At 59.6% G+C, this 17227-nt stretch overlaps 2 protein-coding genes across 24 annotated transcripts in view; one reads left to right on the top strand and one right to left on the bottom strand.

The window, feature by feature from the left end:
* Positions 1-17227, bottom strand: part of AAAS (aladin WD repeat nucleoporin) — an 85851-nt gene that overhangs the window by 54682 nt on the left and 13942 nt on the right. The gene's annotated exons all lie outside the window — the stretch shown is intronic.
* Positions 418-17080, top strand: PCBP2 (poly(rC) binding protein 2). Of its 23 annotated transcripts, XM_075049587.1 has the most exons (16): positions 426-584; positions 3329-3464; positions 3903-3926; positions 4019-4051; positions 4427-4543; positions 6023-6154; positions 6766-6894; positions 7422-7496; positions 9150-9236; positions 9410-9475; positions 10253-10294; positions 11426-11498; positions 12068-12106; positions 13167-13222; positions 13635-13804; positions 16602-17080. In XM_075049587.1, the coding sequence occupies exons 2-16, from the start codon at positions 3396-3398 to the stop codon at positions 16636-16638; spliced, it is 1149 nt and encodes a 382-aa protein (XP_074905688.1). In that variant the 5' UTR covers positions 426-584; positions 3329-3395; the 3' UTR covers positions 16639-17080. The 23 variants fall into 23 exon arrangements, with proteins under 23 accessions (XP_074905670.1, XP_074905668.1, XP_074905677.1 ...); XM_075049564.1 differs by lacking the exons at positions 9410-9475; positions 16602-17080 and adding an exon at positions 15037-15699 and having other exon boundaries at positions 422-584; positions 13170-13222; XM_075049563.1 differs by lacking the exons at positions 9410-9475; positions 16602-17080 and adding an exon at positions 15037-15699 and having other exon boundaries at positions 422-584.

Genomic DNA, 17227 nt, shown 5'->3' with positions numbered 1-17227 from the left:
TTGCCCCTCCTGCCCCTTGTTGCCCCCACGGTCTCCTTCTCCCCCACCCCCTTCTTGCCCCCATTACCCCCTTCTTGCCCCCCCCTTATTACCCCCCAGCCCCCCCCCAATTGCCCTTCCTGCCCTTCTTGCCCCCCCATCCCCTGAAGTCCTCCAAACCGCCGGCGGCGCTGCCGGTCCTACGTCGCCGCTCTACCCGCCGGCCTAACCCTCGCCTCCTCCTCCTCTTTTGGTGCGAGCGGGGCGGGGCGTGGAGGGGAGGGGTGTGTGTGCGTGTTGGGGGGGGGGGGGGGGGAGGCCGCTCTATCCCCGCCCCGCCGCGCCTCGCTGGTGCGCGGCGTCCGTTTCCGGGTCGGGGCGGGGTGTAAATCGGGCCGCTCCCGCCGCCCCCTCCCAGACCCGCCGCGGCCGCCGCAGCAGGAGCAGCAGCCGCCGCCGCCGCCCTCCCCGCCGCCATCCCGCCCGCCCGCCCCGGCGCGTTTCCCTTTCCCCCCCCTACCTCCCTCCCCTCCTTCCCCGCCCTCCCTTCCTCCCGCTCCGCCCGGAGCGCCCTTCTCCCGCCGCCGTTACCGGCGCCGCTCCAGGTAGGCCCGACCACCCCTCCCCCCCACCCACAACACCCCCCCCCCCCAACCCCAAACCCCCCCTTTCCCCTTCCCGAGGCTCCCGCCGCCGACTTCCACAACGGCCGCGGAGCCGCGGCCTCGCGTAACTCCCCCGCCGCCGCCCGCCCGCCGCCCGTCGCCGGCCGCGCCCTCACGCCAGCCCGCGGCCTACGTGCGGCCTAGTTGCGGCCTAGGCCGCGGCCTGCGCGCGCGTCGCCGGCGGGGCGACGGGGGGGGAGGGGAGGAAGGGGGGAGGATGGGGGGGTGGAGGGGTTTCCCCCCCTCCCCGCCGACCCCCTCTCACCCTCCAACACCCCCCTCCAGCGGGAACCGGGACGGGGGGGGGCCGGGGAGCCGCGTGCGTCACATGGCGCCGCCACCCCCCCCCCCCCCCCCGGTACCGAGCGGTTGCGGGGGGGGTGGGGGTGAGGGTTTTTTTTTGTTTGTTTAGGCTTGTGTTTTTTTTGTTTTGTTGTTTTTAGTTTTTGTGTGTGTGTGTTTTTTTGGTTTTTTTTGTTTTTTTTTTTTTTTTTAACGGCTGGGCCCGTTTTTGCCGCCATTCCGAATTGTTTTTCCCCCCCGCCCCGACCCGGTTCGCGGCGGCGCCTCCGCCAGTTTGGGGACGGGGACGACAGGACGGGGACGACAGGACGGGACACGGGCCCAGCTCGGAGTTGGGGGTTTCCCCCTCCACCCCTCAGGAACTGCCCGGTTTGGAGCCGCGATCCCCGGCCCGTGGTCTTCCCCCCGCCCCCCCTCCCGGGTGCTGGGGTGTTTTCAGAGCCCCGGAGCTGGTCCCCCCCTCCCACGACCCGACTTGGGGTTCTGAGCTGCGCTTCCGGGACTTGGCCGGTTTTCCCTTCCTCTGGGGTTCGGGTCCAGTTTAGAGGCACAGTCCCGGGACTGGGGATCCCCCCCCTTTTGTGGATGGCGCCCGGTCCAGAAGTTCAATCCCAGGGCCGGGGGTCGGTCCGTGGCCCACCCTCCCTCCCCTTCCCGGGCCAACAGACCAGGTTCAGAGCTGGGATTTCCAGCCCCGGACTTGTTTTTCACTACCACCTCCCCCCCGCCCCGCGCAGGGATGAGCCGGTTTTGAAGCCGCGTTTCCCCCCACCTCAGGGACAGGCTGGTTTTGGAGCTAAATCCCTGCCCTAGCAACCAGTTCCCCCCCACCAGTGGTCCCAGTTTGGAGCTGGGGTCCTGAGTGCGGAGGCCCCCGGGGTTTGATCCCGGTACAGGCAGCGGGCAGGGACCGGGCCTCCCACGTGCACTGTGGGGGTAGGCAGGGCTGGCAGATGGAGGTAAGAAGTTTGGGGGAAGTTTTCCTGTGGAAGAGCCTCGCCGTGAGCCTGGATCGGAGCGACGGCTGCTCGCCAGCCTCGGCCTGCCCCGCACGGCTTCGCTTCTCCCTTTGCGTAACCCCCCGGCAGGTTTGGTCGGCTCCTTTTGTCTCCGGCGGGCCGTGAGGTGGCCCTGTAACCGACCCAAGCTTGTTTGACTGGCAGAACCGCTGCCAGGAAAGCAAATTAATGCTAACGAAGGCGAACTGGGACGCTGAACTGGTGGGAGGAGAAGTGGGTTCAGAGCCGGAGAGACGGCGGCGGATGCCAGCAAGGCTCCTGCCACCTCCGGTGAACCGGGAAACTTGTAAACAACCGACTCGTGGGCTTGGGTCTAGACTCTCCTCCTCGCTCTGCTGCTACTGGGCTCGGATCCTGAGGCCTTCTTTCCAAACTAGGCAAACGGGTGCCTTTTTGGATCCGACGGGATGTCAGGCTGAGTTTCATGGAGGCCGTAACTCCTCGCTACAGAAGAAAAACCCTCTTCCATGCCAGCGGCTTCCCCTTAAAAGAGCATTAACCCGGAGTGCGGCAGCGCTGCCTGCTTGGCATGGTCCCCTGCCAGATTAATCCCCCTGCCCTCGCCCTGGCTTCTTCTTTCCCTGGGCTTGGTTAAACTTTGATGGGGTGGTGACCAGCTGGACTGATAAAAACAAGAGCTGAAATTTAGTTTAATTTATTTATTTTTAAAGTTAAACGGCTGACTAGCCGAGCTGGTGGCTGGTCGTGGTGTTTTGCAACTGCTGTCGACTTGGGCCGCAGGTTGTTTGAAACCTGATCGTGGGCTCGTGTGGCCTTATCTGGTTTGAGTAAATCAACTTGGAAACCGGTCTGAAAGGCCTCCCCACGCAGGCTCAGGGTGCAGAGAAGTTGTTATATTTTATTTTCTCAACAGCCCAGCTCCCCAAGCGGGTTAAACCGAAGGGAAGTGGGGCGGTCGCTCCGTCTGGCGCGTGTGTGTCTACACGCAGCTGCGGAGGAAAGCTTGTAATCTAGATTAAGGTGTGGGGCTCGCAAGTAGAGGCAAGTTCCCTGGAGCTGTAGGCGAAGCCTCTGTGAGGAGCAGGGCTGGAAGAAGGCAGGGGACGAGCAAGACCCTCGCGGCCCAGGCTGTTGCTTGATGCAGGTGGGATTGCACCAATTCAGCCCATCCGCCCTGGAAAATGCCTGGCAGGAGAAGCAGCCTGTTGGTTGGGGAGCTGAGCCGCCATGGATTGGCTCTCCTGGTCACTGCTTGGAGAGGAGCGCAGCCTTAAAACTGCCAGGGGGATATTCAAGGGGAGAAGAAAGCACAGGGGGGCTTGAATCCCCCTGGGATGGGTCTGAAACTGGCCAGGGAGGGTTGGCACAGCCCCTCAAATGCAACCCCTCTCTTGTTCGTAGCTCCACTCACCCAGTGACCAAAGATCTGAGCACTGACGCAGCCTGACTCAACTCAACGCAGCTCAAGATGGACACCGGTGTCATTGAAGGTGGTTTAAATGTCACGCTCACCATCCGACTACTTATGCACGGAAAGGTATGTGTCCGTGGGACGTGGTCCATACTGAAGCCCCCTCGCCTGATGCAGGGCTGGCCCTTCCGGCAGCCCAGATGGAGGCTGGGCACTTCCCTGGCAGTAAATTGTGTCGGTTGGACCTCTCGGAGCTGCCTCGTTACTGCAGCCATTAGGCAGTGGTGTTAGGAATGTGCTCCTTGGCACCCGGCCGGCTCCTGGATATCTCATGACGAGTGAGGCAGTGCTTTAAAAGCACAGCGCATCAATAAAAATAACAGCTCAGGAAGGGGGGAAAAAGTGACCTGATGGAGAGCTCAGCTGCGAGCAAAGTGCCAGTATGTCTGGGGGGGTGATCCCAGGAACTTTTTTTGGCTGTAAAAGGGGGTTGTTTGAGCTTGGGACTCCCAGAGTTGTTTTTTTTTAAGCACTGACTGATTGCCCCTTTTGTTTCCATCCCAGGAGGTGGGAAGCATCATTGGGAAGGTAAGTGAGCAACAAACCCCTTTGCCCTGTCTCCTCCCTCCCCCCGGCCCCGCACAGCCATGCTAATGCCTCTCCCTTCTCTCCCCCCGCAGAAAGGGGAGTCTGTGAAGAAGATGCGCGAGGAGGTGAGTCCGGGGACCGGGAGGGTCGGGGGGAGTGGGGAGGGGGGTAGGATTCGGTGTGGCCGTGGAGGCGTGGGGCCTTAAAAGGAATTTGCAGGCAGTGCGGTGCCAGCGGCACCGGCAGCAGATGGGAGCCGGCGGGCGCGAGGCATGCTGGGAGGTGTAGGCAGGGCTGGGGCAGGAAGCCGAGGAGGCTAAGATGGCTGCCCGGAGCTGAGCTGAAGGAGAGAGAGAGAGGATTCATCACCAGTGGGGGATCCCAGGGGACCCTGGCTGCTCCACGCAGAACTGAGCCGGGAGTGTGAACCTACTGCTGCTTTTGGGAGGGTCTGAGTGGGGGGCTGGGAGCCCTGATGTCTGCTTGTTTTCCTCCTGCAGAGTGGTGCTCGCATTAACATCTCAGAAGGGAACTGCCCCGAACGGATTATCACCCTTGCTGGACCTACCAATGCCATCTTCAAAGCTTTTGCAATGATCATTGACAAACTGGAAGAGGTGTGTGTGCGGCCTCGACCCCCTCCCCTGCCTGCAGCGAGCAGGCAGCGAGCTGCTGCCCTGCCTGCAGTCATCCTTTACCCCTGTCCCCAGATAAATTTACCCTGGGATCTACCCCAGAGCATGAAGGGGGGTCCAGAGCATGAGGAAGAGCTCTTCCCTTGGGGATGAGCAGCAGGATGGGCTTGTTCCGCATGGACTGATGGCATTTTCCCTGTGGGGCCTGATCTTTGCCCAGCTACGAGCAGGGTCAAGGTCCAGGTAGTGACACTTCCCGTGTGCGCTCAGCCGTCCTTAAGCGTCTGCTCACTGAGTGCCAGAGCCCTGCAGGGACTTTCCTGGGCCGAAAACGCTCCATGGCCACTGGTTAAACAGCTTAAAACAGAGCAGGGCTTTGAAACTCCCCTGGCTTTGCTCGTCTTGCTGGGTGGTCGTGCTGCTTCCCCTTTGGCATGCCTCGGTGGGTAGCGGGGACTCGGCTCTATCTCCAGCCCCCTGATGAGGGGACCTGGGGGTGCGGCTGTGCAGCGTTGAAGGAGGAACTGCATCGTGCCCCTCGTCCCGTTGAATCGGTGGTGTCCAACGGGGATGTTGATCCTAGATAACCCGGATCTTGGCTGTGGGCGTTAGAGCCTGCTCGGGGCTGTGTTGTCGAGGAGCTTTCCATCCTGTTCCGCATCGTTTGGAAAGTGTGAGCGCTGCGTGCCTGGTGTGGGGCAGAGCTCCATGACCCTCACCTCGCCTGTGGGGGTAAAAAGCCTGTTGCCCTTTGGATTTGGGACCCTTCCCTGGGAGGAGACAGCCCAGTGCTGGCAGATCTGTCCCCAAGGCCCCTCTGCTCTCGCTACTGAGCCCAGAGCTGTTTCTGCTGTACCCCAAGAGCTGGAGTCCTCCAAGGTCTCCCTGTCTGAGCGTGGCTCCTGGCTGCCAGTGCTCCGAGTGCTGGGCTTGGGAGTTAAAGCTTTTATTTTAGTAGGTCAGTTGAGCGCCGTGGCCTTGTACCTCCCCTCCCCCTGCCAGCACATGACCGCTGTAATCAGCGCTGGGCTTGTTTTCCCCAGAGCTGCTCCTGCCCTGATCTGCCATTACAACAGGAGGTTCCATGTTGAACTGGGAGCTGTGGGCACACTGAGCTCCCAACCACTTATCCCCCTCCCGTATCATTGGTTCCCATTCAGCTGTGGTGTGACCCAGCCAGTGTTTCTCTGCTGCACTGGTGGGGGTTAAACCCCCATTATCATTGAGACAACAGAGTTTGGCTGCTTCCTCCTTTGTCAAAATGTGGCAGTGTTGTTTCTGGGCTGCTAACAAAGTTGTGGGAAATAGGACCGGGAGAGCCCTGGGGTCACCTTGGCCCGGCCTGCCTGTGCCAGCGTCATCCTCCCTGTCCCTCTGCTGGGTGCGTCACCTCCCTGCGTGCCATTCCGGCGAGGGCACCGTGCCGGGCTGACCCCTCTGAGTAACTCTTCTTCCTCGCAGGACATCAGCAGCTCCATGACCAACAGTACAGCTGCCAGCCGGCCCCCGGTCACCCTCCGGCTTGTGGTACCCGCCAGCCAGTGCGGTTCCCTCATTGGAAAAGGAGGCTGCAAGATCAAAGAGATAAGAGAGGTGCGTGTTGGCCAGCCCGAGGGGGGGATGCACAGGGCCTGGGTGCTCCCAGGGGCAAGTCCTTGTGTCAGCCCCCCACCCCGGGTGGTAGTGCATAGCAGAGACGTGGCATCACTTGGCTTTTTCAGAGCTTCTTGTATTTTTAGTGCTTGTGAAACTGAGACTTGGGGCAGACCCTCCCCTTCCCAGCACTGTCCCCTGCAGCAGGATGCCTGGGTTCTTGCTCCCCCCTTCCCTTGGCTCTTGATTTCCTGTCCCCCCCCAGCCTTTTTCCAGTTACTGGAGGGTGGGAATGCGCTGCCAGGCCTGCACCACCCTTGGTAATGCCATTTAGTACCGGGTGCTGCTGATGGATTAACTTTGTCGAGCTCTGCTGGCTGCGGAGACTGGCTTGACTTGGGTTACAGGGAAAGGCTGCAGCCCAGGTCCTCCTCTCCTGCCCCGGGCTCCCGATGACCGAATTATTTCCAGCTAGGATTAAAGGACTTTATTTTGGGGGCAAGAAGGGGGGGGACAGTTTTGGCTATGTATAACCCGGCCACGGGGTTTGTTGCTGAGGTCACAGCCCTCCCTGGGGTCTGACCGCCTATTTTTAACCATAAACTTTGCAGAGCACAGGGGCACAGGTCCAGGTGGCAGGAGACATGCTGCCCAACTCGACCGAGCGAGCCATCACCATCGCTGGGATCCCACAGTCCATCATCGAGTGCGTCAAACAGATCTGCGTCGTCATGCTTGAGGTAGGGCCTCCCCCCGGCCCCACGGGCCTGTTTTTTTTCCTCTGGGGCGGCACGTGCAGCCCAGGGATCCCTGTTGCCCTTGGCAAGCCGCGTCCCTCCTTGCGAGTGGAAACTGCTGAGGACAGAAAAACGGCTGCTTGGGGGATAAAGGGATAGCTGGGGATTACAGCCTCATCCAGGTGAGGCTTGGAGCTGCTTAAAACAGGGGTCGAGTCAGGCCTCTATAGAGCTGCTCACCGGCTAACGGTGTCGCCCATGGCTCCCTGGTGATCAGTCGTGCTGCCCAGCACGGTGACACTGAGCAGCGGTGTCCTGCTGTCCCAAGTTTACCTCGCACACTGCTCTGCTCCTCGGGTGTCTTTCCTCAGCCCCATGCCCAGGATAGGGAAGAAATAGGATTGCTCCGTGTCCTCCCAAATGGCCGATTTTAAACCTGAAGCAGAGTGTTGGTGTCTGGGGTGCAGGGAAGGGATTGTCAGTGCCAGCAGCGCTCGGTGTCTAACCTCTTCTCTTTGCCTGTCACCCAGTCTCCCCCGAAGGGCGTCACCATCCCGTACCGACCCAAGCCATCCAGCTCTCCCGTCATCTTTGCAGGCGGTCAGGTAAGGCCTCTCCTCTGCTCTCGGGGTGCGGGATGGGGAGGGGAAGGGGGTGTCTTACTGAGCTGCCACGCTGCCAGTGCACATCAGCCGCTCTGTGTGCCTGTCACCCACGCCGCTTCCTCTGGCGGAGAGGGGCTCTGCTTGGCCTCGGCCTCCCAGAGCCTGCTCCGAGCCTTCCTCGCTGAGCTCGCTGAGGGATGGAAGAGGGCAAAGGTGGGATGGGGGGGAGGGAGGGTGGGTGCAAAAGGACTGATCTGGGGAGGAGGGCATGCTGGCAAACAGTCCTGGAGTTAACCAGCCAAAAAAAAAAAACATCCCAGTGTGGTGGCGGTGGTGGGGGATTTGAATCAGGCCGAGACTCCAGCTGCCAAATCCAGGCTCTGCCCCTCTGCCTGAGGCTGGCTCTGAGGACTTGGGGCAACCTGTTGTGGGTGACTGGCCCAGAGGGTGGGGGGGCGGTTCTCTGCTCTCTGGGGCTGGTGCTAGGGGTGCAAAGGCTTAGCCTGTGCTGTGGGTAGGGTGAGGGTGCAGAAGGGCTTCATCTTGCATGAGGGGAGGGTGTCAGATAGGAGTAGCCATCAGGTGATGTGGGATTTAGTCCCTCCTGCGCTGAGCTGATCCAGGGGAGTTGCTTGCCCCCTGCTGCCGAGCCAGGTTACAGGTGACAGGGCTCCCTTGGGATCCTGTCTGCTGTAAAGCCCTGAATCCCCCCCTGGCCCTGTTTGGGGTAGGGGGGTGCTGGCTGCGTGTCTCGCCCGTGGTCCCATCCAGGCCACCGGGCAAGGCAGGAGGCTCAGGCCCAGGTGGGGGTCACAGGCTCCCCATCCTGTAGTTCACAGGGCTGCCGTAACGCTCGGAGAAAATGCGGCGACTTGTGCAAATGCATCCGCTGCCTTCCTGCTGTCAGGGAGACCCCTCTGGGGTGGGCTCTGGCAGGGCCTGGAGTCCCTAGCCGGCCCGGGGACCTGCGCAGGCAGGGTCTGGTGTTGTCGATGGAGGTCTCCGTAGGCAGGGAAGGGGGTAGCTGCCGCCGGCCTCCCTGAGAGCCAGGCCTGACTCTGCTCTTCCCCCCCACCCCTGCCAGGCTGGCACGCCATGCTTGTTTTGGGGATGGACCTGCTGCCGTCCCCTTCCTCGCCTTGGCCCCCCCCCACCACCCCTTGCCCTCCCTGCCTCTTCCTCCTCCCCTCCCCGAACCCGGTCAGCCCCCCCTGCCTCTCCGACAGCTTCTCCTGCCGCTCTGCGCCCCGGGGGAAGCGCCTGGCCGGTACGTCCGTGCCCCCCCCGCGCCTTTTGCAAGCGGAGGGCCGTACCGCGTGGCCCCCCCCCCGTGGTGCGGGAGCCGGCCGCCTTCCCTGTTAGAGCAGTGAGGAGCAGGCTTCCCACGGCCACGCATCTCTTCCCTCCCCTCCCCTTTCTTCTCCCCCCTCCTTCTCTTCCACCCCTCTCCCCTGGCCCAGGGCCGCGGCCAGCCCCATGCAGCCGTCCGGGCCCCGCTCCCGGTGGTGTTGCGCTCTGTCTTTGCAGCTCAGAGTCGTGTGTAGAGCAGGGTTAGCCCTCGAAAAGCAGAGCTAATGTCGATGTGACTTTGGTGTTAGCGGAAGGTTTCGGATTGACAGCCCTGGAGACTGAAGTCCTCTAATTTATCCACAGGACAGGTACAGCAGCGGCAGTGCGAGCTACCCCCACACCGCCCCATCCATGTGCCTCAACTCTGACTTGGAGGGACCACCTCAGGAGGTGAGAGGGGAGTTCAGTCTCCACGGCCCGTTCAATCCTTGGCCTCTCTGAGACTGCCAACAAGGGTGGCATCCCCGTCCCCGTCCCCCAAAACCGTCAACGGTGGCTTTTGTGCTGTGGACTCCTGTCCACTGGGAACTGGACTCTGAGCCCACCAACCTCTCCTCACGCAGGCCACCCGGCAGCCACTGCATGGCAACGAACTTGGGCCAATTCCAGCCTGGGCTGCAGTTCTTCCGGTGACCTGGAAGTGAGGCTGTGTACCCCCCTCTCCCCTTCCTATCCCACCCACCCCCACCTGCCCGGCCCCCCCCACCCCCCCAAACCTTAGCCAGCCAGGCCCCAGCCAGTGACTCGCCCTTTCTGGGTAGCTTCAGGAGGAATCTGAAGTCTGTGGCTGTCCCTTAACCTCAAGACATGGAATTGTGGCAGGTCAGGCACTCAGCCTTGTTACCCCCCCCGAATGCCTCTCTTTTGCCTTGTCTAGCATCGGTAGCCAGCTCCAGCATTTACCTCTAGCTTGCCCGGCGACGTTTTCCTAGGCGTGCGGAAGTGACGAGAGGACTCGGAACGGGACTTTTTTTTTTGGGGGGGGCTGCTGGGCCGGGGAAAGGAGGGGCCGGGAGCTAGCAGGGCTGGGGGGGGCGTTGGAGATCTTCCCCTGTCGGCGAGGCGGGGGGCGCAGGGCTAGAAGCATTGTCGGACTCCACCACACCATACATCTTCATCAAGATCCCAGCCGTTCTGTTTTTGTCTGCCACTTTTTTTTTTGGGGGGGACGGCGCCATACTGTCCACTCCCTCCCTGTAACCGCCACGTAAGGCCAATTCGAGTAACCGCCCGTCTAGAAACTGCTTGTTACAGCATTTATCCGTCCCCTGCCTCTCCCTGCCCCACTTCCCTCGCCCCGGAGAACTCTCCACCTTGGCTCTCTGACTTCCTGGCTAGTTGAAATCTGTCTGTCCCTGGGTGGCTGTCCGATGGTTGTTAATAGGACTGTTTTCCTCCTTTTGTAGGCCTATACCATTCAAGGACAGTATGCCATTCCACAGCCAGATGTAAGTTTTGTTTACAACTTCTTGTCTTGAAATCCACCCTCTTCCTCCCCCCTTCCAAAATTTTCTCCGTGCTTTCTCGACTCGAGCCGCTAGCCGTCAGCTTGGGCTGAATACTCGATCTGATCCGAACTCCCCCCCAAAAAACTTGCCTCCCTTCAATTTGCACTCCTGCAGCCAGCTTCACCCGGTCTCAGATCTCTCCTTTTTCCTTCCCCCCACCTTCTTTCTGACACTTCCCCCCTCCTATATATTATTTTTTTTTTCCCAACCCACCTCTCCCTGGCTTGGCATTTCACACCAGCTCCGGCTTTTCCCTTGCCCCCACCCCCTCTTGAATTTGGCACGCAGCCCGTCAAGAGAAAACAAAAACAGCACATGATGGTTCACTGTCATGGTGGTTCTCCTGGGGCAGGGGACAGCTGGCCCAGCGAGCGGTCGCAGGTGGCAGTTGGGGGGGGCCGGGGGGAGGGTTGGATATGGCCCGGCCCAGGCTGCTGCCAGCCTGTCGGGGACTGTTTGGGAGAGGAGTGACAGTCTGGGCAGCAGCCACCTCTCCTGTGGGTGCTGTCCCGGCTTGCTGTCGGACACCACCATCCTCTGGCACCCATGCTCATCCTGTAGGCTCGTTGCAGGCTGGGTGGGGGCTGATCTCCACTCCTGGCACCTTAGAGTGGTGGGGGGGGGCACAGGAGGAGTGTGATGACTCTGATGTGCCAGGCCAGGGAGGAGAAGGACTAGAATGAAGCTGGGCTATAAGAGCTACTCCAGGGGCTGAACTGAGCCAGGCTCCATCCCCATCTCCCTTCACGGCACTCCTGTCAGCCCTGCTGCTCCTTGCATGGTGTGGTGTGAGCACCCTGCCATCTCGTCTCTCCTGCTCCTCTCTGCTTCTCTCCCTGAGCTCCTTTCATACCTCGCTTCACCAGGGGGTGGGTGCAGCCTTCCCAGCCCACCTTGGCCTGGCGCCTTCTTCCTCTCCGTGCAGAGAGGGCAGTGCCGTGTATGGAGGGGCCGGGGGGACCCGGTGCCAGTGGTAGTGTCTGTGTTGATGTGTGTGCTGTGAGTCCTGGCCCCCCTTGGGCTTGGGAAATGGCTAACATCAGCCTTTTTCTTTCTCTTTTTCCCCTCTAGCTGACCAAGCTGCACCAGTTGGCAATGCAACAGTCACACTTTCCAATGTCTCATGGCAACACTGGATTCAGTGGTATGGAAACTCCTTCTCTCTTCTGTACGCTAGCGTGGGCCAAAGGCCAGCCTGCGAGCCGCCGCTTGGCTCCTCTCTAATGGGGCCTCTGCTCGGGTCTTGTGCTCTCAAAAAAAAAAAAAAAACAAAAAAACAAAACCAAACGTTCCCCCAGAGCCGAGCCTGGCCAGGTAACGATTTTTGTTGCGACATCTCTGGGGGCGACTTGGTACCGGCTTCTGCGAGTTATGGGGGGCCGCAGAGGGTAGAAAAAAAAAAAAAAACAAAAAAACAAACAAAAAACCAAAAAAACCCAAAAACCAAACAAAAAAAGAAAACAAACCACCGAGCAGGCAGGGCCTCCATGCTGCTTTCCTTCCTCTTCACCCCCATCCTCCACAGCTCTGCCAATGCACTGGGAGACCCCCTGACCTGCAGCACCCTCTCTCTCCCCTCCGGCTACTCCAGTCCTGAGCAGGCAACTGTTGAGTTGTACCAAATTTGCTGTAGATTTGCTAAGATGGCTAAAATATCCATTTGGGGCTCTAAACTTGAGACAGCCAAACTCATTGTCACTTGTATCTTAACAGGCATTGAATCCAGCTCTCCAGAGGTGAAAGGCTATTGGGGTAATGATTAAAAAACAAAATCTGTAGTTATTCTATTGTGTATTAATACTGACCGGGGTCTCGTTCTCCCTGTTAAATGCTGCCCACCTTTGTGCACGGATGGGAGGGGAAAGGGGGGGTCAAGGGGAGCCTTAGAAGGGCTGGAGGTACTGACTGGCTTGGTTGTACATGCCCCAGAAGAAGTCAGCTGGACAGTGGAGAGCAGCAGGACTTGTTGGAGGGCTCGGTCATCCAGTGCCTGGCGCTGGTAGTGAGCCTTGGGCCCCCTCGCTTTACCCCCCCAGCCATGCGCCTGGGGGGCAGTGATTTCCCCCTGCCCGAGGAGTTGCTGGAGCGGATTGCCTGCAGCGGCCGAGCCCCTGCTTGCCGCTGGTGGTGGGGGGACAGCACTGTGTTAACCACCGTGGCTGCCGGTGTGTCCGCAGGTTGCTTTGCCCCTGCTAAAGCCCTGGGGCGAGGTCTTGAGGCTCCCGCTGCTCCCTGTAGCAGGGAGCGAGCTGGGGAGGGGGGGGAAATATATTTAAAAACATTTAAAAAAAAAAAACAAACAAACCCAAAAACCCACTTAGTACACATGCTTGGCCCCATCTGAGATCTGAGCAGCCTCGCAGCGCCCATGCCGGCCGGCGTAGCACTGCCCTGCCAGGGCCATGGCAGCGAGGAGGAGGGGGGTAGCGTAGCCCTTCAAAGCTGGTAATGGAGCGGGCAGCAGAGCTGAGTGCCCAAATGGAGCCTCCGCAGTGAGAGTGCGCTGCTCTGGGACTGTCCTGACCGGAAGGAAGATCCTGTGGTGACATCGCGGGGAGGGGGACAAGGGGGAGAGAAATTGGGGTGACCAAGGGGGGGAAAGCAGGTGAGCGGGGAGGAGGTGGGGAGCAGCGGGGAGGGTTGGAGTAACCTCACAGCTTGCTCTGCCCTTCCCCTCCTGTTTTAAACTGTCTTCAAGGTAGCCATGAAGCCAGCAGCAAATGCTGGCTTGTCTGCTGCGGTCTGTCTGTGCTGCGCCCCACCATCCCACCTCCTCCCCCTGAACTTCTCCTGCTTTTTCTCTGTCTCTAAGCAGGTTTGGATGCCTCCGCTCAAACCACCTCTCACGAACTCACCATTCCAAATGATGTGAGTATCCAGAGGGGATCCATTCTTTGCAACCCACATTTGGGAGGGAGGGTTGGTGGGCAGCGGGTGGGCAGCTGCCCCCTTGTCCTTGTGGGTCACCGGGATCTGCCCCTCTTTCTTCTAATAAAATGGGAGTATGGGGTTGCCTGTTCTTAGCTTCAAAGCTGCGGGAGGGCTTGTGGCTGCACCCCAAACTACCTCCTTGGACCACTCTTGCTTGCATCACATCCCTTTTCCCCCTTCCAGCCAGCTTTAAGGCAGAAACCCCCCTTCTCAACCCTTTAAACACCCCCCAGGAGGTGCTAGCCCTGTCCCTGTGGAGGACAGGCACACAACAGGGGAGGAGGAGGAGGATGGGTTAACACACTTGGCTCTTACCCGCTGTTAACGTAGCTGCTTTCCTCCCCCCCAGCTGATTGGCTGCATCATCGGGCGTCAGGGCGCCAAAATCAATGAGATCCGCCAGATGTCTGGGGCGCAGATCAAAATTGCCAATCCAGTGGAAGGATCTACTGACAGGCAGGTTACCATAACTGGATCTGCAGCGAGCATTAGCTTGGCCCAGTATCTAATTAATGTCAGGTAAGTCTCCAGGCGACGAGGCTCCGCGAGTCGGGTGGGGGGCTGGCACTGCACGCCCGTGCCGTGGGGTACCGCTCGTGGGACCCTCCTTGTGCCCCGACGCATGAGGGGAAGGGGTTTTCTCTCCTGTGGTTTTTTTGGGGTTTGGTTTTTTTCTTTTTTTCCCCTCCCTTTCCTTTCCTCTCCTTGTGCCTGCTGTCCCATTTTCCTGGTGCGATCGCCTCCCGGTCTGTGGGAAGCTGTAGGGTAATGGACCCGGCTGGAAAGGGGTCCGACCACGGTGCCGAGGGGAGCCCGTGGCTGCTTAAAAGCCGTGCCTGGCCCTGTCGAGCTCTCGGCGGTTAGGGCTGTGCTGTTTCGATCCGGCGCTTGCGTGGTAAGGGCTTTTTCGTGGGGTGATAGAGGAGGGACTTGCCTGGGCCTGCTTGTGGAGATCCTGAGCATCTCCCAGTGGGATGCCGTGATCCCAGGGAGAGGAGTTGGTGCTGACTTGGCTCCTCTCCGATACCTCAAACGGCCGGCGAGCCCTGACGGGGACGGCTGGCTTCCCCGCAGCCCGGCACGGGGCCTGGCTGCCTGCCCGCCATGCGGCACGCTGCGGCTCTCTCTGCCGCAGCGGGGATTTAGGGCCCGACTCGGGACTCCGTGTGCTCAGACCCATCTTGCCATGGCGTCCCGTGTTCGCTGCGATGAGCCGGGCTGGGAGCGACGTCCTCCCCTGTCCTCAGCCCCTGGGGCTCTGGATGGAGGAGGAGAGCTGGGGAGAGCCCCAAGCCTGTGCAGGGACTTGTCACCGCTCCGTGTTGCGTGGGTTGATGCCGGAATGGCACAGCAGCTCCAGCCTGGTCCCGAGCGGGAGCAGAGGAGAAGCTGCCTGTGATTTCTCTCTCTTTTTTTTTTCTTTTTCTTTTTTTTTTTTTTTGGCTTATTCCACTTGCTCCACACTGGTTGTGTTGAGGTGCCCGGCTCCAAGGGTGCTGGAACAGCCTTGCTGCTGAGCTGATGGCTCGGCTCCGGGGTGCGCGGGGGGTCCCGGTGCGGCTCGTAGGTGAGGCCAGACCTCGCTGGGCACGGCTGCGGCCTCGCAGTGCCGCTCCTTCCTTCCTTCCCTCCCTCCCTCCCCGAGCTCGGCTCGTGCGATTCTACGCTGTTTGTCCTGTGCTTTTTTTTTTGTGGTGTTCCCTTCCACCCACCCGTATTTTTTTTTTTGTTCCTTTTCTCCTCTGTTACAGTTTAGAAAGCGCTAAACCCTCCTCCCAGGCAGCCTCCGTCACGATCCCTGACCACCTCAGCATCAACCTCTCTCAACCCTCCACCCCTTCTTCTTCTTCCTCCTCCACCACCACCCCCTCGCTCGCCACAGCGGGGGCCTCCGAAGCACCCGCCAGCCTCCCCAACCCTCTTCCGACCGCCCCTTGTGTCTCCAGTCTGCTTGGCATGAAACCTGTCCCTCTCCTGGCTCTAAATGTTGTGTCTGCTGCTAAGGGTACCTCCGCTCCAGCTGTGCCATGTGTCACTAACAAACTGAAAGCGGAAAAGCAGAGATTTTCTCCTTACTGAGTCTGCTTGTGGCCTTAGAGGACCAGCAGATCGGTGGCAGCATGGAGACCCCGTAGAGGAGACTTGGAAGAGCAATTCTTTTTCTCTTTTTCATTGTTTGGGGTTTTTTTCTTTTTTTTTTTTTTCCTCCTTTTTACTCCAAAGTGAGCTTGTGATGTTTCTTAGAACGGAGTTTTCTTGCCGGCCGAGAGACAATTTTCCTTGTATCCCAGCCCGGCCTGGAGTCTAGTGATCTGTTCAATTCCTTCTCGATCCTGCTAGCTTGTAGCCGTTGCTTAATTTTTTCTCCTTTTTTTTTTTCCATTTTTTAGTAGCTTGGTTGCAATCGCGGTTTTGGGGAGGGGGTGGGGGGGTGGAGGGAGGGGTTCGTTACCGAATAAACGAGTTGGGATTTAATTGCATTCCTGGTGACGTTGCCCACGGGGCTCGCGGCCTCGCCTGTCTCTCTTTAATGTCTGTACCTGTAATAAAGTTGCCACGGTGAGAATCTGCTCTGCTAGATCTGTGCTGATGGGGGGGGGCTGAGCCCCGGGGAGGGGGCCTTGTGGGGTGCCCTCTTGCTAGGGGGGGCTCACTGCCACCCCGGTTGGGGTGCCCCCCCCCTAAATTGCAGGGAGGGAGAAGCTTTGAGCCGCAGAGGTGGCAGCTCCTGGGGGTGCTCGGTATGGGTTGGGGGTGCTGGTGTCATTCCTGCTTGCTCGGGGACCCCCTTGCATCGTGTGTGTGTCCCCCACCCCTCCTTTGTGCTCCCCAAGGTGTCCCTGGTGGGGGTACAGCCCCCCCCTCCTCGCTCTCCGCCTTCCCTGCAGGAATTGCTGCCTGATTCCTGCCTGCCCGCACCCTGGGGTGCCCAGGGCACCTAGGGGTCCCCCTTCCCCTGGGTGTCCCCACCCCAAAAGCTTTGTCCCCCCCGCTTGGAGCAGAGCCCGTTGGTGCACTTGGTCTGGATCCGTCCCTCCCCAGCAGCGTGCTGGGCCCCGGGGGGAGCCCTCTGGCTCCATATTGGGGGCAGGGGGGGCAGCAGGCTGCACCCCCCCCCCCTTGCTGCATCTTCCCTGCTGCTTGTGCATAAAGCAACCCCCTGCACCCCAAAAACCTCCCTTCCTTCCTTGGGGGACTGGCCCCCCTCTCCAGGGCGCTCCCCACGGGGAAGCCCTTCCTCCCTTGTACTCCATCCCTCCTCCTCCTCCCCCTCCCCAAACCGGGGCCCCCTCTGACACCCTTTTCTTCGTTGCAGGCTCTCCTCGGAGACCGGGGGCATGGGAAGCAGCTAGGGGCCCCGACGCGGACCCTCGGCCTCACCTCACCATCCATCTGTGTAGTCCCTTAGCAGCCAGCCCCAGATTTTAACTAGTTTGTAAATTTTTCGGTTCCTCCATGCTCTCCGCGGCCACTCATGAGGTTTATTTTTTGGTTTTTTTTTGTTTTTGTTTTTTTTTTTTGTTTTGGGTTTTGTTTTTTTTTTTTGAATTACAGCATTTTAATTCCTTTCTCTGTTCAGCTGTTAAAATGCTGAGCCCCAGATCTTAGTTTTATAAAGCTTCTCTCTCTCCTCCCTGCCCCACCCCTCACCTCCACCCCCCCCCCCCTTTTTTTCGGCTCATGAAGTTTCTGTTTTGTCATGAAATGTAAGAGTGGAAGAGAAACATTTCAGTTTAGTTCTGTAACGTCAGGAAATTTTTCAAAAAAAAAAAGTTAATAAAAAGATGGACTGGAGCTTTTCCTTGTGAATAGAAACTGGAGGATATTTTGGTTAATGGATCTGCCTGTCTCCGTCTTTATTTGAACACCCCCACCAGTTCTGCCCAGTGCTCCCAGTATGGCCCAGCTGGGGGATGGTGGGTTTGCTCTGGGGGTGGGATG

Source organism: Buteo buteo, chromosome 17 (assembly GCF_964188355.1).
Source record: "Buteo buteo chromosome 17, bButBut1.hap1.1, whole genome shotgun sequence".
Classification (NCBI taxonomy): Eukaryota; Metazoa; Chordata; class Aves; order Accipitriformes; family Accipitridae; genus Buteo; species Buteo buteo.
Note: the sequence above shows the minus strand (reverse complement) of the source record. Positions and strands in the feature narration are given on the sequence as shown.